At 47.9% G+C, this 20,163-nt stretch overlaps 1 protein-coding gene, 1 long non-coding RNA gene and 2 pseudogenes across 4 annotated transcripts in view; 3 read left to right on the top strand and 1 right to left on the bottom strand.

The window, feature by feature from the left end:
- The window catches only part of TBC1D10A (TBC1 domain family member 10A), a 30,472-nt gene that overhangs the window by 6,341 nt on the left and 3,968 nt on the right, over nt 1-20,163 (bottom strand). Inside the window, exons 2-3 of the mRNA XM_016135586.2 lie at nt 5,505-5,604; nt 1,491-1,598 (exon numbers count right to left, since the gene is read on the bottom strand). Of these exons, the coding sequence (XP_015991072.1) occupies nt 1,491-1,598; nt 5,505-5,604 (208 nt within the window). The remainder of the gene's footprint in view (nt 1-1,490; nt 1,599-5,504; nt 5,605-20,163) is intronic.
- On the top strand, nt 11,395-11,513 carry LOC118603397 (annotated as a pseudogene).
- On the top strand, nt 13,215-19,904 carry LOC118602794. Of its 3 annotated transcripts, XR_004950782.1 has the most exons (5): nt 13,215-13,527; nt 14,015-14,049; nt 14,910-14,974; nt 16,782-16,880; nt 17,943-19,904. It is a non-coding gene; the product is annotated as an uncharacterized LOC118602794 (long non-coding RNA). The 3 variants fall into 3 exon arrangements; XR_004950783.1 differs by lacking the exon at nt 14,015-14,049; XR_004950781.1 differs by lacking the exons at nt 13,215-13,527; nt 14,015-14,049 and having other exon boundaries at nt 14,802-14,974.
- Nucleotides 14,058-14,176, top strand: LOC118603606 (annotated as a pseudogene).

Here is a 20,163-nt window from a genome sequence, read left to right as displayed (position 1 = left end):
CTGCTTGGGTCTGCATGGAACGTTAGCAACAGGTATATGCTGCCACCAGCAGCCCCATCACTGTACGTCTGCTTTGGGCGCATATGCTCACAGCAGCCAGGGGGGTTTCTCGTCCTTGTCCATTTCCTTCAGGTCACCCACAGCCAAAGTCCCTCCAGGAATACTCACAAACCACTGTAAAAGCCCCCAGGACAGTCTCAGGGACCCATCACTCTACTTCATGGCATCCTTAAAGGCCTTTCTTGGCAAATCTACCTCCTCTTACAAGCAACCTGCAAGACCTCATAGGGGTGGCCCATTCCTCTCCAGATGCACCACTCAACACACACACAATGCACACACAGCTCCATGCTCTGCTGCTCACACAGAATGCACTCACATCTGTTAATAGGAGGCTGGCCAGGCCACTCAAGCTCTTGGCAGCTAGAGATAAGCTAAGGACTTAGGTAGGCCTCTCACCTTCCACCCAGGATGCGGCCCCCTGAAATGGAAGAGATGCAGCCACTAGGAGGAAGACTCAAGTTAAGAGGCTGCTTGAATAGGGCCTAATATTGATGTTTCATCTGATCATCCTAATTCAGCGCTGCCCCCAGACAGATACTCTACTAGCCTCCCTGACCTCCAATGCCAAGTGCTGCCAGCAAACAGCTCTCACTCTCTCCAGGTCAATAGCAGAAACTCTAGGCTTCCCTGACTCATCCACCCTTCTCTGAGAACAGGTTTGGCGGGACAGGAGTATTCACTGAAGCATGAAGTATGTCAAAGTATGTCAACAAAGAGCTGGTGGCTCACAGCTCTCTCACTGTCTTTTTGTCACCAGTCTCAAGACCGTGGGAGAAACCCCAATGCCTGTAGTCAGTTCTGGCAGGTAAGCTGGGGCAACCCAAGGGAAGCCAACTGCCTCTCACAGTTCCTGAGGCAGCAGGCTAGAAGAGCCCAGTTGTGTCCCAAGAAGCCCCATGAATGGAGGGGGTGTTCTTATCCTGGCAGCCATGGGGCAGAAGACAATGGGTAGGGTTGGGAAAAGGCACAGTTGCAGAGGGCACCCTCTCTGACTACTAACTGGCTTCTGAACCCTAAAGTACAAGTTTGGCTCTACCATACCCAGGGGTGATAACCCTACAAGAAACACAGGTGAACCGTGTCTGGCCAGCTTAGATAATGTAGGAAAAAAAGTAAGACGATGGGAGGCCAGGAAGTATTAAGGGTTCTGTGGCCCTACTGGGCAGGCCCCTAAAGACCCTGAGCACAGGGCCCAAGGCAGTCAGGGAAGTGGTCTGAGTGTTCCCTCCTGATGAACAAGAGTCCAAGAAAGCAAATCGGAATGGCTGTCAAGAGAAAGAGCTGAAATGAGCAGTTGGGTACTTGATGGGTGGCTCTATGCATTGTTCATACTGCTGAGGTCCAGGTGAGCTCACAAATGATCAATGTCTTTGGGAGGACGACAAGAGATGTGGAAGAAAAGGCAGAATCAAGGAAGGACAACTCACGTCAAACTTTCCAGGGTTCTGCTGTAGCTTCACCTTGCCTCCTGACAGATACTGCCAAGCACGGCCCCGCAGAGAAGGTGGGATGCCCTTCTGACACCGCAGACGAATCTGAAAGTTAAAAGGAAGGCTGTGCCAATGCATCCACCTGGGCACTCCTCCAGAGGCTGCATGCCAGCCCAGCCACTCTGCTGGTACTTGGCAGGCCTTCGGTGAGCACATTATCAAGACCAGAAAAGGGGAGAAAAGAAGACTTTCCTACTGTTGCTACAATACAGATCCTATGATTGAGGGTGTGACTGCAATTATATATGCTGCCACCAGGTGATGGCAGAGTCCCCACATCCCCCGGTCCAGTGACAACAAAGGTATTCCTAAGGTCTACCACAAAATTATGAATCCCTATCACCATTTTCTAAATCAAAATCGAACCATACAAATTGGAGGAGCCTCATGGGATGTCACCAGGGAGGGATCTGCATGGGGCAAGGCACAGCTACAGAATGTAGCTGGCACTCTCAAGGGGATGTTTGTTTAAGCAGCCACATAGCAGGACACAGCCAGCCTAGAGAAGAGAGATCTCAGCACTACTCAGAAGGAAGATGGGAGCTGATTACAATGGCTCCCTCTTTGTTTTGGTCAAGAACGCCTTCTCTTCTGCTCTCCCTGACCCTGAGCTCCCATGATCACCAGCCAGGAGCAGAGGCAGCTGGCCTAGATGCTAAAATGGCACAGGTCTTTCCCACCACTCGCAGACTAGTATAGGTGAGAGAGGAAGTGTCTGAAAATGCTCATGACCCAGAGCTAGTGCTCAATTTATATGCCAGCAATTTTTATTAGAAAAAGGCTTCCACTGCCAAAACCCAGCCTGAAAAACCATCATGTCTTTTACAAATCGGTAAAATGAGGCAAAGTGTGGCAAAAATATTAGGGTCACACCATTGGAGATGACTACACCATAGAGGACCCCACTATCTCCTAGCTACACCACATGAGCTGGAGGGATCAGGCCCCATGAAGCTTTCCACTCCCCTAGCCTCTTGGAGACAGGCAGGGAGGCAAGCTCTCTCTGGGCTTGGGGCTGAATGAGGCTCTGAGGCAGCTGCCCGGATCGTTCTCCTTGACCTCAAGGCCAAGGATCAAGAGTAAGGGCAAAGGTAGAGAGGTGCCACTGCTAAAGAATGGGGGTGGGGTGATTGACACTCCCCTCAACCCCTGCACTAAACAGCCTGGCCTGGAATGAAACAGATGGGAGATCAGGGCCGTGGGAAGAGCACCAAGGTGTGGGTTTGAAAACAGTACTTACCTTGATCTAATCACTTATCATTAATAGTAAGATAAGAAGGATAATACCCAGGATTCTGTTAGAATGGGGACAAAACCATGCCTAGCAGTCTATCGTCAATAAATGATGGCTTCCTTTCCATCCCTCTATTGCTGGAGGATGCCTGACACAGAAGCCCTGGGGCTTTGGGCTCATACCTAACTTCCCTTCACCTGGAAACCCCCGTCAAACAGTCTCGTTACAAATTCTCAGAGGAGGGAACACAAAAAGCCTGGCCTTCCTGATGACCAACACGAACAAGAGAAAACTTTCCAAGGGTCAGAGAGAGTCAAGAACCAGGAAGGAGACAGGCAGACAGGCTGAAGGCAGTGGGGGAAGAGCAGAGTGGTGACAGGAGCCAAACTTAAGCTTCTGGGACTGCCTACAAAGTGAAGGAGAGAAAAAGGGCAGAGGGAACTTCCCCCAGACTCTGGGAACAGTTTCCTGCTGCTGTGGGACAAGGGTCTCCTTAAGGAAACCTCTTGGTTTGGACAGGTTTTGGCAAGGGATACAGTATGACCGAGTCACAGACCCTTTAGGCTTTCCCCAGAGCCAAGCTCAGCAGAGCCAGCCCCTATATCACTGCCCCCTGGCACACTTGGCCTACCCAGGGGAGCCCAAGAATACCTTCAGTGCACTGAGGTTCTCAAAGAGGCCCTATCCCCACTCAGACCCAAGGCTGGGGAGGGAGATCCAGGAGTTCCACTAGCCTTTCCTGTATGGCCTCTGGAATCCTCCTCAGCACAGAGGTGCTAATGAAGGCAATCTCCACCTGCCTGCTTTAGGGAGGAGGAAGTGGTAGGGATCAGTAAGGATAAAGCAAGAGAAAGTGCTCAGGCAAACAAAAGGCACAAGGGCTTACCATTCTCTGAAGAAATGCCCTGGGAAAAGAGGTCTCTGTGACTGTCGAGTGAGGCGACACCCTGCTTGCTGAACTCTGGCCAGGCCACAGCTTGAGCAGAGCCTTATGTGGGAAGACAGTGTTCCAGCCACAGGGCTGGGCCCGCCTCCTGGGGATTCAGGATGAGTCCAGGAGAAGTGGTGGGTCTGGACAAACTTCCTGAAACAGGTATTGTCCTTCCTGTGCCATGACTTCCTCACCATAGGGAGAGCCCAAGCCTGCACAGCCAGGCAGGAAAAGCTCCCAGTGTGGCCACAGCTGAGGTGGCAGAAATAGAACAGAGGGCTAGGGCTCTGGGTAGGGTGGGGTGAAGCCTTGTGTAGTGGCCTCTGCTAAGCAGGGTAGACCTCAGCCTCTAACCACAGTGCCAAGGAAGCAAAGGGAAAGAGGAAGTGGTAGTGGCTGCTCTGCTAAGAGGAGCTCTGCAAGGCTCCCTCTGGAATTCCCATTTGCAAGGGAGGCTGTGGCAAGGCCAGAGCCACCAGTCACCACAACAGACAGTAGAGAGAGAGAGAGAGAGCTGAAGCTCAGGGTAAGACCCTGAGCGGTGAGGAAGCAAGAAAACAGACCCAGAGTCAGACAGGAGGCAGTTGAGGAACAGCTGCCTTTAAAAAAAGATTTCAAAAAAAAAAAAAGATTAAGAGCTTTCTAATAAGCAAAAAAATGAGTGCCCCTAAACCCACAACAAACAGCAAGAAAAAGCCTAGGCTTAGAAGCACTTTTCTTCCCATGGGCCCAGGGCGTTATAGTCACCACCTCATAGGGCCGTTGCAAGAGGACTGTCATTCCCACTTAACCTGGGAAACTGAGGCTGTAAGGGTGAAGTGACTCACCCAAAGTTCCACAGCTAGCCACTGGCATGAAGAGAGAAAGGCGGTGGGGCTGGGCCCAAGCCCATACCTGACCTTTGATTCTGAGCGCTCTTCTAGACCCTGTAGCCAGCTGTGCCACCCTGGACCACACCGGCATGTCAGCTGATGACAGTGAGCCAGAGGGTTTGCTCTCTGCCCTGGGAACTTGTGTAGCGAGACCCCAGTTGTAAGGGCCTGGGCTGGCTCCCACTAGGCCAAGGAGTAACTAGACCCTGCCGAGGTGGCCAAGGGCATCAACATATACAATAAGAATGGTGGGCAAGGACATTCCTCAGGGGCAGTGGACTTAAGCAATAGACCGACTAGAAAAGGCCCGCTGGGTGTTTTCATTTTTATAAGACTATTAAATTGTGAGGTTACTTTTCTTTCTTTATGCTTTGGTCAGGAGAGGAAACTGATCAAATTAATTTAGAAGATGAAGGAGTCCCCTTATTGTGATAGTGAAGAGTACAGGCATTAATATTAGACACCTGGGTTCAAATTTTGATTCTGCAGGTCATCCATAAAATGGGGACACTATTACTACCAACCTCATTGGGGTGTTTTAGGTATACGACAAGTGTTCAACACATGTCAGCTATTATTAGAATTATAAAGTCCTCCCTGATAGGTGGTAAGTGGCAATAAGGACTTCTGCCAGGAGGGGTGAAGGAAAGCTGCCTACAAAGGCTTTAGGCTAAGAGCAGGACTCAGGACAAAGTCTGAACAAGTCTGAAGTTATATGGGAGGATCAAGTGAAGGCTGGGCCCTGCCCTCCCAACAGCTTCTATTCTCATTTCAGAGCGGGTAGATGGGCCACACCTAAGGCAACTGGCAGCTGGAGAAGCCCTTGCTCCTCCAAGCTGATGTAGTTCCTCAGTCTTTCTCTTCCGCCCCAGGCAACCAACTCCCAGCCCAAGGCCCACGATCAGCCCCCTCACCTTTTTATGCTTCTTGGCCATCCACTTGTCCCAGTTGTTGAGCATGTCCAGCCACTTGGACTCCCTCTGCCTCAGCACCTCCAGGGGGACTTCCTCCAGCCTGTGGAGCAGAGGGCAGGGCCCATTAGAGGTGCCAAGAGACGCAAAGGCCCTGGCTTAGGCCTCAGCCACCAGTCTGGTCAGGCCGCCTTTCTTCCCCCTGCCCGCCATCCCTGCCATTTCCTTTGGGGCTGCTAACTCATGAACACCCTAACACAGAGGAGAAGAACTCTGACTCCACCCTGAAAGGCATATGCCAGAGTGACACCAAGTTCAAGTGCCCACTCCTCCAATTTGTCAAGGGGTCAAGGGTCACTGTGCTTCCCTGAAGCAGAGGCCTGAGTGCCTGCATCTGTGCACCAAAGCAAAGCATTCCTGTCTTGGATCTGTCTTGATAAATAAACCTCTTCAGAAGGCCTACGTGTAAGGTGCAAAGTTGGACCAAAAAACTAGTCAAACAGGTACAGAAATAACATGCTCACCTCTGCACTCCAGCAAAACTAGTTACTCATAGTTTCCCCAATTACATCCTGGACCTTTCCCATCTTTCAAACCTTGCTCATGCCAGTCCCCTTGCTGGAACACCCTCTAAGTTGTCTCTACCTATCACAATCCTACACATACATCAAAGTCTCATCACATACCACTTGTATTTGTATATCTACTAACTAAGCAGCTATCACAGCTGTGTCAGCATTGCTCTAGGGCCAGGGTCTCTGGGCAGGCTGTGAGGACGAGAGCAAAGTCCTGGCCTTCATGGCATTAACATTCTACTAACACTGAATGCCCACTAGAGCTGGCAGGGGAAACACCTCAGCATGGAGACCCACCTCCCCAGGCAGGTAGATGGGGACCAAAACAGCTGAGGCATGTTGGGGCAGGAATCCCTGGCTTTGCCAGCAGACACTTCATGTGAGTGGGCTTTCTCTACGGAATGAGTCCCTGGGAATTCATGAGTTCACCTGAGGGACAAAGAGGAGGAGACTATCATTTGTAGGCTGGATATCTGCATATGCTTTCCTATTTAGTCTAAAGCGATATTGGTAAAATAACACATGCCCATTTGACACTATTTGACTATTTGACACCTCTCTACAAACACACTCTTCTTAAAGTTATTATTTTTTTAAGTTATTTTTAAAGTAGTAGATTATGGATCTTTTCAATTTCTTTTTTTGTGGTTATGGGGTTCTCCCCCCCTCCCCATTTAAAAAAGTGCTTGACAGTATTGAGAGGTAAGATATCCAGAGGTTATCTTGTTCAGAGTCAAACAGCAAATCAGTGGAAAAACCCAGCCTCAAATCCAAGTCAGATCCTAGCCAAGAGCCTGCATTCAACGCTGCCTGACCTCCCAGAAAGGAGTGCAGAGTCGAAGGCACTGAGGCAGCTGGGAGGAGGCTCTCAGGAACAGGACATTGTGGGGTTACGGCTTGGCCCAGACCACAATTCTGATTCTCTATGCCGGAAGGAAATGCACTGCTATGACTTTTAATGGTTGGAAGAGCAGAGGGAGGGGCCCTGGCAGAGCAGAGGCCTCTGAGACACAAAAGGGCAGGTCCTCTTCTTCAGTGCAATTTTTCTGGGGGAAGTACACAAGCCTGAGAGCAGCCTCAGAACTGAACAGCTGAGGGATAACAGCCTGGGGCAAACTGCCCCCCCCCCCCCAACACACACACACTGACACTGGTCTTAAACTTCTGACCCTTTCACTACCTAGAGACAAAACTAAGGCATGAGGACACTCCCTTACCCTCCTTGAGAGGAAAAAAGTAGGGACCACACCTTTAGATCAGGTAATTTACAAAAGGACATGTGTCTCCAGGCAACCTCCAAACATCCAGAGAAACCAAAGAACCACAAATCACAGGCCATGTTGCCTTCCACCACCTACAAAGCACTCGACTATACAAGTTAGGGGATGAGACTTCTAGTTAACTAAATGAAAGGGAGTACCCACACTGAGTCAACAGGAAGTTCTGGCATTTATGGATGTGGATATCTGATCCAATCTCCCCATGAAGCAGATGAGAAAACTAAGGCTCATAGAGGGTAAGGCTTTCACCTGAGATTACCAGTTTCCAAAGATTAAACAAACACATGTGATTAAACACATGCCCATCTGACACTATTTGACACCTCAAACGTCAAACCTTTGTTGATAAGATCTGATTGCAGGGCCTCAGAGATACCCATTCTCCCAAATGCACATACACAGGGGAACACGTTCCTGTTCAGTGGGGGTTTTTTTCTTTTTCTTTTTTTTTTTTTTAAGCTGATGCCAGATAACAGCTTTGGCAGTTTCAAAGCCCCAACATCGAACCTCAAACCGGAATTTCAATTGGGTACAAAACAAACGATCATATTTCCTAGATTCTAAGATACTACTGATTTTAAGCTACACCATCAATGTGGTAAGATCTTTTCAGACACATGCAAAATACCTACCACTTTAAATGCAACATGTCAATTGAAAGATTCCATTTTGATTTTTAATGACTTTTTTTTTTATATACCTGCAGCACCTAGTCTTCCTAGGTGGTCTCCCATTCAAGTACTAACCAGGCTCAACCCTGCTTAGCTTCCAAGATCAGACATCAGATTTGTTCAGGGTGGCATGGCACTAGACCACAGACTCTAGCTCCACTGGGGTATGAACTCAGGACCTTCTGCATGTAAAGCAGATGTGCTTACCACTGCACTATGGAACCATATCCCTATTTTGATTTTTAAAGGCTTAAACTGGGAAAATTTTGAAGAAATATGTCATTTGAATGGTTTCTCCTCCAAAAGCAGAGGAGTTTAACCCACCTGGAGATGGTGACAAAGACGACAATGGAGGTCTAGTTGTACCTAGCACTCAGCACCTCATGTGCTCTCATGTGGATAGACTTCTTTTTATGCACAGGATATGCTCCTGAAGAGTTATATGTTATCCACTTTTTAAAATTCAGAAGGCTCATGTATCCTTCAGGCTAGTCAGTTAGGACCTCAGAAGGCATCTGATAAAGGATGCTAACATAGGAACCCCTTCTACAAAAGGCAAGTGCCTTGCCCTCTCTGAGCCTCAGTTTCCCTATATGACTGGATGGCCTGCATTGTGAATTGACACACAAAGGATGCCCAGAAAGGAGCCATGAGATGAAGTTGAGGTCAGGGTGTCCCTACAAACAGCATGATAGTGTAGAGGCCCTGAGGTAGCGTCTTTCTGACAGTAGAAGGAGAGAGCATGAGCCAGTTTCTAGTGACAGGGAAGCTAACCAGGTAGCCAGTTTAAGAGGCCAAATGGCCTATGGGGGATACTTCAGGTCTGAGAGCTTCACTCACCCTTTCACAAAACCCTTCCCTTAAGGTGGCCTGAGAGATTCTCTGCAACCAAAAGAACTTAGTGAGAATTGTCTCCAGTGGCCAGCCTCTGCTGGAATGCCTCCAGGGATGTGGCCTCATTATCTCCAGGTGAAGCCACCCCATTGTTGGTTTCAACCTGTTAAAACCTTCTTCCCCATGTAATGTCAAAATTATCCTGGTACTTTCTTCCTATAATCTTAACACTCCCTTTTAAGGCTACACAATTCTCAGTCAGACCAGTCTAATACTAGGTATACACATGCTTATTCATCCCTTGTCACTTGCTCATACCTACCTGCAATACTCTTTCTTCTTCCCTCTCCAAGTCACAGTAACCCTTTCAGGGCACAATACAATAATAAAAACCACGACTTCAACGATAACAGCAGAAATAGTAGTTACCATTTGTACATTATTTACTATTTGCCAATTTCTTTCTAAATGTTTTATATACAATAATTCATGTACACATCATAATAACGCTAACATAATATCATTCTCTCTATTTTACAGAAGTAGAATCCAAGACTTAATGAGATTAAGCGCCTCATTCAAGGTCATGTAGTAGTAAGTGACAGAGCTGGGACTCGAACGCAGGCCTGCATGACTCCACAGCCCTTGCTCCAGACGCTTGCACTACACCCTACAGGTCAAGCCCTCAGCCCCAAAACCTGCTGAGATCTCATTAACCGTCTTTGAACCTGAAGACCTTCATCCTGACTTAGAATATCATTTCTCAAAGTTATTAAGATACAGTAAGAAATACATTTTATACTGAGATTTTATATACACATATATACATATATAACTGAAATATATTTTATGAAACAATTTACTCTTACATGTACTCATATATTTTCAGTTCAATTTTATATTATTCTACTCAATTTCTTTTTTTAAATGCTCATCACGATCTCCTGAAATTAATTTTAGCACTAATTCATTAATGAATCAAGACATGAAGTCTGCAATTTGCTCATATTGCTTAGCACTGTCTCTCCCTACTGGACTGGGTCTTAAAATTCTATAACTCTCACCACGTATCTCACAGGTGTTCAACATGTCCTTGCCTAGTTTTCACCATGACATCATTACTTACATCCGCATTGCACTGAGAGGTACAAGCCATTGCTGCATATAGTGACTTTATTTATGTCTCTAAAAGCTCAGTGAGGTGGGTCCTTCATAGATTAATTACTATTTCCATTTGGCCCATGAGAAATGACCCAGTCAAAGAGGTTGTGTGACTTAGGCAAAGTCACAAAGCTAATAAATGGCGGCAGTACTAGGAATTACCCTCTGCCACAGTGACTTAAGCATTGCTTCTGACTCCCCTGGGAAGGCTGTGGGGAAATCAAGACCCTTCTAAAGATGCTGCCATGGGGCTCTATCTCTGGCCCCCAAACTCCTAGAGACAGTCTAATCCCCTCCTCCAGGGTTCTGGCTATCCTGGTGAGTGATCTGCTCACACCCAGCAATGCTTGAGAAGGCCAATATGCTGAATGAGCACAGCTTGCAAGCACAACCTCGGTTGGAGACAGCAAGCATGGGCAATGTACCAGCTATACCCTCCAGAAGAACAGTAGCACAGAGGAGACAAAGGTGGGCAGGCAGGGAGCCCCTGATTCCAAATTCTGTCTGACTTTTAGGCTGAGCTAGGCTTAGCTGTGTTATGTCATGCCATGGCCCACTACATGCTCTGTAGACTCCCAATTCCCCAGCTTTCTCCTCAAACCCAGAAACTGGGGGCTTCCAAAAGCTCAAGGGCCAAAACCATTTCCCAAGGCTACTGAGAACACAGGTTTGGGCTCTCACCTCCCTGTCCTTCTAGCTATCTGCTTTCTGCCCAAGCACACCTCAGTCCCTCTGGTTGGCAGACTCAGTCAGGTATGGTCCCTGACCCCACATCCCCTTTATGCGATGATAGAAGATAAATCTTGGTCCCAAGGAACCAGTCTAAGCCATTCTTCCAAGTTTCACTCTTCAAACCAGTCCGAAGAAAGAAAAACACAGCCACAACAGAAAGCCCACAGTCATAGATGGAAAGATAGATCCTCCTGATCTCAATGACTAGGAAGGTCAGATGGTTTATGGGGGACAGGGAACAGGCGGGGAACTCAAAGTCTACCAACCTAGGTTTCCATTCCAGATCCTCCACCTGGGAGGCCATGGGCAAAATACTTGCCCTGCTTAAGTCTCAACATCTTTAAGTTGGACCATAACAAACATCTCACATTTGATTGGACCGCAATGAGGAATAAATGTATATAAGGGCCCAGACTGGTGGGTGGCCAGCAAATGGTATTTGCAGCTTATCTCACACTTTCACACCCATTTTCTCATCTGACCGGTTCTTATACACAGCCACATACACATGTGGCAGGACAGGATTATCCTTATTTTACCCATGAAGCAACTGAGGCCCCAAGAGATTAAGTAATTTACTCAACGACCCACAGACTGCAACTCCTGGATTCTGATCTCAGCCCTACCACTTTATGGTTGTGTCTACGGCCATGCTACCCTGAACAAGCCCGATCCCGCCTGATCTTGGAAGCTAAGCAGGGTGGGGCCTGGTTAGTACTTGGATAGGAGACCATCTAGGAAGACCAGGTGCTGTAAGCATAAAAATAAATAAATAAATAAATAAATAAATAAATAAATAAATGGTCATAAGCTGACAAGGTCCTTGCAATCTGTGAGGTCAACCAAGGGTTGCCTCGCCTAAAAAGAAAAGTGTGGAGTCCACTTTATGTTTATGTGAAAGGGGCAGGCTGTTCCACTCTCTGAGCCTCTAGATCCCCACCTGTTCTATGAAGGATAGGCCGCCTCCTTGGAGGGCAGGAGTTAAGATCACAGGAGGCAATAGGAGTTGACACATTTCTAGCACTGGCCATATACTAGCCTGCCATGCTCTACATAGGCACACAATTCTCCAAAGAGGTAGCTTTGTTATCGCCATTTAATAGACAAGAAAACTAAAGCTCAACATGGGTGAGTAATCTGCCCAAGTTTACACGGCCTGGAAGTGGAAAATGCCACTTGAGCACTAAACTATGCAATAAAGAGAAAGTGCGCCATATGTAACACCACCTCAATACCTGTCACTTTCCCTTCCCTCTTCTTCACCACCCAATAGAGAACTACCTCCCTCTGTGCTAAGGGTAGAAGTGAACAACATGAAAATGTGGAAAATTGGGAAGTGGATGTGTAGAGAGAACATGGCCAATCACAGATCCAGGAACAACAGGGTGGGGGAGCTTAGAGCAGGAAAAAGAAGTGAGGATAAATAAAAAGCTGACCTACTTTGCACACTGGGTAACAACTTCTGGAGTTCATTAACCTAAGAGGTGGTAATGACTAAAAGTATAAATAGCTTTTATGCCAGCTCCATTATAACCAATGATAGGAAACTGGAATGCAAGAGATGGTGGGTTGGTGGTGTGCAAATTGCCAAAAGTCAAGGCTGGGAGACCTGTGAGATCACCCAGTGAGTCTACCACCACCACCCGCCCGCCCCTCCCCCCAATCCCAACAGCCAGGGAGGCCTGTAGCACAGAGGATAAGCGATCTGCCCAAGGTCACACTGTGAGTCAGTGTGGAAAAAGAAAATGGTCTGTAAAGGCCTGGCAGCCTCTGGCTTGAAGGTAGGGCCAATATCTAGACTCCCAGTCTGGATAAAAGAGACTGTTTACTTCACTCTCCCCCACACCCAATGCAAGCTAGTTCTGGGCCTGCCTCCTTTTCCCATAAGGAATTCCTGGCTTTGCTCCTTCCAGCCCTGGGTCAGTGCACAATGGTAAACAGGTTCTCTCCACCCTTCACTGGCCCCAGTGCCCTGGGCCTCTGCCCAGCTCTCCACTCAGCTCAGCTCCACCCCTGCAATTTAGAGGGAAGAAATGATTCCTTCAGGCACGAGTCTTGCTGGCTCCAGAAAGCAAGGAATCCCTCCTCCCCCACTCCCACTCCGTTAGGGAAAGGCACCAACCACAGCAGAAACCCCCAGGGCAATTCTTCCTGACAACTGCAAAAAGGTACAAAGGCTATTCTAAACAGAACACATCCCTTCCTTAAGCCCCAACCCCTACCAGGAAAAGTAAGGCTTGAAATTCCCCTGCCAGCAACTGGGTCCTCAGATCACAATCTCACTGTGGGCACCCACGGCCGCCCTGACTCATATATGGTCCCCTCATGCATCCTTACCAAATTGCTAGATCTTATTGATACATCTTACCAAATTAATCTTGACTCATTGCTTACATAAGGTCCCACTTCCGCCCAGACTCCTTCAAGGCTCCTTACTGCCCTCCTTGTCCAACAGAAACCTCAGGCCCTCCTATTCCCTCTGAACAGCCCTCTTTTCCCCCTAGCCCTTTCTCTAGGAGGCCCTCTTTCTGCACTGCCCCCCCTCATTCCTACCCCCACTCTTACTCAGTCCCACTCATCTTCTCAGGCCTCATTCAGAACTCACCCTCATCTCTACAAAGCCTTTTCTAACTACTCCAGGGACAGAACACAATCAGCACCTCATTATATTCCATACACATCTCTCTAGAGTCTGTGTTCCAGGCTCCGAATCTACAAAAATGAAAATATACAGCCCCTGTCCTTGAAGAGGTCAATCTGGCGAGACAGAAGGGTAAGTAAATAACTAGCATACATAGAAATGCTATCACAAAAACATGTAGAAGGTTCTAGGAGACTGCAAGAAGCCCCTAGGGTGGGGGTGGGGGGGATTTAGGGAAAGCTTTAAAGGGGAGCTGACTTTCGAGATGGTCCTTGAAGGGTGATAGAAGTTGTCAGGGTAAGGAAGGAGAAAGGGCACGTCAGGCGAAAGACCCAGTATGAGTAAGCATAAGTTAACAGAAAAGAGCCTGACTTGTTTGGGGAATGTGAGCAGTTCAGTGGAGCCAGTAAGGCTTCTCTATCTGACTGTCTGTTCTGCTGAGGCAGCATTCCACAAGGTCATTCCTGGAGGGCAGAGGTTCTGCCTGTCTCATTCTCTGCAGTGTCCTGGCCCTAGAACAGAGCCTGGAACCTAGCTGGTGCTCAATAAATGTGTGTTGCCTAATTCATTAGCTTTGTGACCCTGATTCAGGTACTCTGACTTTCAATTTTCTCTTCAGGGATATGGGAATTCTGTCCTCTACCTTAAGATCAGGTGGATAAGTCTATAGCCATGCCACTCTGAACAAGCCCAATCCCGTCTGACCTCGGAAGCTAAGCAGTGTCGGGCCCGGTTAGTACTTGGATGGGAGACCACCTAGGAAGAACAAATGCTATAGGCGTAAAAATAAAAAATAAGGGATTTTAAACTGCTGAGGTCCTTGTAATCTGTGAGGTCAACCAAGGGTTGCCTCACCTAAAAAAAAAAAAAAAGGATCAGATGGGTAAAGCACACACAATGCTTGATAAAGGGCTCTTCCTCTCTGACCTGATACCAGCTCTAGATCTTCCTTGAAGTCCAGCACAGGGCTGAGGATAGATGTGTTTGATGATGGCCTTTTACAACATTATAATTCTAATATTCAATTAACGTAACTGAATGTCTGTTATAACACTTACCAGGCACTTGCTATGCACCAGACATGGTGCTCAGCACTTAACTTACATTATTCTATTTAATCATGACAACGGCCCAGGAGATAGGTTCTCTAATTATCACCCCCTTTACAGATGAAGAAACTCAGGTTTTCAGCAAGCCAGTAAACTATCCAAGGTCTAGGGTGAGCAGAGGACAGTTCTGGGAGGTGAATTCAGGCCCTGCCCTGCTGCCACTCTGTCACTCATCTCCAGCATTAAGTGCTGTCTACCAGGTTGGGTGGGCACGAACCTTGATCCCAGGGAGCTTGGAGCTTAGTAGAATCAGAGCCATAAACTGTGTGATGCTTGACAATTCATTTTACCCTTCTGGGATTTCGTGTTTGCCTCTGAAAAATGGGGATTACAATGATAACTAAGTCTCACAGAATTAAATGAGGTGATGTCAGTGAAAGTCTGCTTCTTCCTTCCACCATGCAGGCTCTTATATGAAAATGGCATTACCATGTGACTACGCTGGAAGTATAGGGGCAGATCACTCAGAGGTAAGACAGGAAGCCCAGGATGAAAAGTCTACAAAGAACACAGAATGGTGGTGGTAATTATGAAGCAAACTGTGACTCCTTCCCCAAACGACTACCACTACCCAGGAGGGCACAGGTCCCAGGCAGCCCTATGGTTGCATGCTTTGAATTGAATCTTTCAGGAGACCCGCCTCTGTTCTCACTTCTGCTTTATTGTCACAGGCCAAGAAGGAAGATCAGGGCCTTCAGAGTCAGGGTCACCTGAAGACTCTGTTCCAAATGACTCAATGAGGAACTGATGGGGGGATTCCCAAACTGCCCTGGCAGGCCAGAAAGCTCCAGACCACAAGCTGAGTGGTACTGGTTCCTGCCTTACCCCTAAGGACTAAGGGTGAGTGGGCAGCAGAGCACATGAGATAATCTGGATCTTCACATCCATGCTCTCTTGTTCTCTCACCATTATGCCAAAGGCCTAAAGTGAACCTCAGAGTATAATTGACACTCAAATTATAAAAGCCACCATGTACCATGGAGCCCATACTTTATGGCAGATACTGTGCTGGGTGCTTTGCCAACATTGCCTGCTTTAATCCTCATAACACCCCCTCTCCCAATGCCACCACCTGGCCCATTTACAGACTCAGAGAGGTCACGTGGCTAGAAAGCGACAGAGCCAGTACTTGAAGCCAGGTCTGCTGGTGTCTTGAACCCAGGCTCCCCCAGGCCTAAATTTAGGTTCTCTTTTGTGAAACCAAGACAGGGAAGGAAGGGAAAGCAGCAGCATTCCCCAAAAGTGGCTGACTGGGAAGGATCACTTCTGGACATACAGAGTCCAGGGCCCAGAGAGCACTGAGGAAGAACAAGTGTTCTCCACCCTCTGTTCCTAGGCCCCCTCACTACCCATCTGCTTCTTCCTTGTCTTAGGGTACATGGAAGAGCTGTGAGTAGAGAACTGGGACAGAAAGTGTGCCATCCATCATAATAACTCAGCAACAAAAACAACTAGAGAAGCCTACTATGAGAAGTATAGACATTTGGGGCTGAGCTGAACTCGTAATGCTGGGACAGGGATGAGGAAGAGAGGGCACACAGGAGCCACTGGCTTTGGTAAATGAAAAATTGGGAAGGAGGAGTCCTAGGTTCCAGGCCCAGTTCCATCACTTGCTCAGCCTCGGTTTCCAGTAGGGTAAAATAAAACTTACCCTACTGTCTTCCCATGGTTCCTGTAAGGACGACTGTAAGGCAATGGGAATGAAAAGACCAAAGAGCTGGACAAATCAAAGGATCCTTTGATTTGATTATACTCCTAAAGACGTGAGGGCCACCAATCTTAAACACAGAGAGCAATACTCTCACAAGAGGAATGGAAGCATTGGCCTGTATAGGCTGCTGTGACAACCCCTTGCACTTGTGTGATACTTTATAAAACAAAACTTCTTAAAGCACTTTTGATATGCTCCAAGGTCAATCTCAGAATGTTAGAAGCAGACCAGCTGACGTAGTTTACATCTGGGGGAAACTGAAGTTTGGACAGGACCAGGTCTGTATTCCTTAGCCTAGCACGTGGCTGCACACATAGTAAGTGCTGGATGAAAAACAGGAGTGTTAGCCCCAAGGTCAGGTGAGGGAACATGCCTAAGTCACACACCACAAAAGTCAGTGGTGGAGCTGGCATCCCTATGCCTGGTTCAGAACCCTTTCCCACTGCTAGCCTAAATCCACATTTCCAGTCAGAATATCTCACCTCTGAGAAACAGCTGGTGGTCCCCCTGTGTGCTGAGGGGGTTCACCTTCTCATAAATACTGGACTTGCTTCCACCTGTCCTAGCTCAGGCGCCAGCTCCAGAAACAGAAGACTCAAGCTACCATCTGCCTGTCTTGATCAGCTAATGGTATGCCCAAAGCCCCAGCTGCATACCACCCTAAGGTAGGTTTTCCGTGCCCTTAAACCTTACTCCTCTATCCCTACAGCCTTCCCTGCCATCCAATATGTTTACTGGGCAGAGACCACAAAGCTCAATACCACTCACCCCACCCCACACCCTCCCAATCAGGCCAGCTAACCCGCTGTCCTACTGGAGAAAAACAAAGAACCTCTTGATATACCCTGGGCATGCCGGCCATGCCAGACACCTTGGAGAGCTCAGCGCTGTGACAAATCAGAGTCAACAGCGGCCTATTACTTCAAAGGAAGGCCACAACTGGCCTTCTCTCCTTGTAGCCGGAAGGCACTAGCATGGGTTCTGTGACAGTCCAGCGCTGCTTTGGCCTGTTTCAAGCCTTCTTAACTCCCCGTCAGTCCACATAGTCAGTCAGGCACCACGCCCTCTTCATAGCTCTTCAGACCTCTTCTAGGCCTCTCTATAGCCCTTCTGGGCTATTCCAAAATCTCTCAACTAGTTTTATTGCTTGTGGTCTGGCTCCTCTTTATGCCATCTCCCACTCCAGCAACAGACTGATCTCAACGAAACACAGGTCTGTCTGACATTCAAGGCTAGGCACAGTCTGCCCAACCTACTTTCCTAGTCTACCCTTGCTTTATATCATCATTCTGCCTCCTGCTCTACTTATCACCTCTGCATACCACATTTCTCAAACAGCTGGCTTCTGGGAGGACTTTGCACATGGGTTCCCTCCCATCCAATAAAATGCCTTTTCTTGCTCCTTCTGAGGCCTTGATCAAATGCCACTTCTTTTTTCTGGGCTCCTACAGGTGGAGCTGGCTGCTTCTTACATATATTTCCAAGGCAACCACATACCTCAATTATAGCCTTTATTGCTTAACATCATAATGATTTGTGTGTGGTTCTATTTTCCAACAAATCTATGAAACCCTGAGGGCAACAAGACACAGATGTCTTGTTTGATTTTGTATCCCTTGTCCCAATCACAGGGGCTGGCAGAGTAGGTGCTCAATAAGTGTCTGGTAAATAAGCTTTCTGCTAAGATGGATAAACTGGCAAAAGTAACCCTTGGCTTTCTTTCCCAGCCTCCTGAGTCTGCTGTCTACTTCCATACCTGAAAATCAGCAAAGAGCTAAACTGTGACAACCTCTGAGAAGCTGAACGGGGCATGGAATGAAGTAAGGTAGGGTGGGATGGAAAAGGGAGAGAAAGATGAAATAAATCTAAAGTTGGCAGCTGCCCTGAAATCCTGGATGGAGGGCTTCTAAGCAGGTGAAGCATCAGAAGCATCAGTTGCTCTGTCAGTAGAGCAGCCAAGACAGTTATCTCCCTGCCAGGGAGGGTCCCTGGGCCCAGAATACCAGCATATTTGCCAGGGGCAGACAAATCAGCTAAAGGAGGCCTCCTCTCCATCAGGTGTAGTGTCTGAAAGATAAAGAAAGTGATCAACTAACGCATTGGCAATGGGTAGATAATGGCAGGGTTCTGGTGTGGTGGGTAATGGATCCTGGCTGAGAGGTTCAGTTGGCTTGGAGGACAAACAGTGCTATACAGCTGGAGTAGCAATGGGCTGAATCAGATCTGGGATTTCTCTCTCCTTAACGTGGTTCTACTGTTAACTGTAAGGCTTCTTTACATCTTGGGTTCCTCACCTGTACACAGAACAAAATCCCTCCCTTACCTAAACAGAAATGCTTCTTCCAAAAGGGAGACTGGATATTAAAGTCTGAAAGCCATTATGCAGTATTTTGGGATCAAGAGAAATGCAGTGTGGACTCTGGCTACGTGAAGGCTAGACCAGGCCTGATCTGGACATGCTTCCAGGGCCTCCCCAAGAATCTTTCTTCACTGAGTCTTCTCTGACTTGGCTGTCCACGGACTTTAACTGTACTGAGACCTGCCTTGCCCTCCACAGTATGATAGGGAGGTAGCCAGGTTCTTGCTAACTCCTGTTCTGGGTGTGGAGGCCTCAGGGACTGGTGAGCACCTGGCACACTTCCTGTTCCTACCTTAGCAAATCTTAGTCACTGGATTCAGCATTGAAAAACAGGTTCTAGTCCCAGTTCTGCCATTTACTAGCTGGCAAACCTCAAGTACTTTTTTCTCCAAACTTCAGAGTCCTCAACTATAGAATGGGGGTAACCACGCCTTTTAGAGTAAAGTGAAGGTTCACCAATGGTTAGGGTTCACTCCTGCCCACAGAGGATGGACCTCACTGACACTCATCATCACATCGAGAAATGAAAGGGAGAAAATGAAACACAGGACCACTAGCTACTCCAGTCTTTAAGAGGAGGAAGAACAGTCAGTCATTGGTCACCTACTACATGCCAGGCTCTTTTCAAACATCAGTTCATTTAAATCTCACAATAACCCTGCAAAGTCAGCATTATCATCATAACCATTTCATAGTGAGAAACAGGCTCAGAAAAGTGAAGCAACATATCCAATGTCACACAGACTCCAGAGCTTGTGAGGAAGAAGCAGAGAGTACCTTCTTTCCTCCACCCCAGTGTAAACAGATTGGGTGGCTGGACCACAGCCAGGCCTCACTGACCTTCTTGAGGTCCTGTTTCAGACTCAGATGCTGGGAGGACAAAACATCAAGCAGGCCCCACCACCTTATCTCTTTCCCATAGCTTAGGATTTCCTAACAGGCGGACAGACAGGCACCTTCCCAGGGCAGCAGCTGGTAAGCTGGCTCCCTTCTTCACCAAGTCAAGTCTTGTCTGAGGCTCTAGAACACCCCCTGGGCCACCAAACTGGATTTTCCTTTGAAGGTGTAGGAAGAGAAGGAGGAGAGAAAATGGAGGGCCTGTGGTCTACAGTCACAGACCAGGGCCACACATGTTCAGCTGCCTCCTTCCAGATGGGCCACCCAGGGACCATTCCATTGCCAGCTTCATGCTCTCTTAGGAACTATAATAGTTCAAGAAAAGAGGATGTTATGAGCTTATAAACTGGAGAAGGTGGTGGGAAGGCAGGGCAGGCTCTGGCCTGCCAGGAGGGCCCTGGCCCTACCCCAACAAAAACTGGCATAGACCAAACTATAGGGATGCCAATTAAGCCAGTTCTACGATGTCCAAAGTCATAGGACTGCCGTAGTTGGCTAGGAGTAATGGAGGGCCCAGGGGACAAGGGAACTGTATCAGCAGAAGACAACACTGCTATTCCAGATGTTTCTCCCTGGGCTCAACTCAGATCCCTCTTTCCCCTAACAGGAAGCCAACACCCACAGGATCCCAGAGAGCATAGCTCCTCACCTCATGTGGCCTGTCGCACTCAGCAGAATGAAGCTGAGTGGGA

The sequence above is a fragment of the Rousettus aegyptiacus genome, unplaced genomic scaffold, assembly GCF_014176215.1.
Source record: "Rousettus aegyptiacus isolate mRouAeg1 unplaced genomic scaffold, mRouAeg1.p scaffold_m13_p_5, whole genome shotgun sequence".
Lineage (NCBI taxonomy): Eukaryota > Metazoa > Chordata > Mammalia > Chiroptera > Pteropodidae > Rousettus > Rousettus aegyptiacus.
This window is presented reverse-complemented; position numbering and strand designations above follow the sequence as displayed.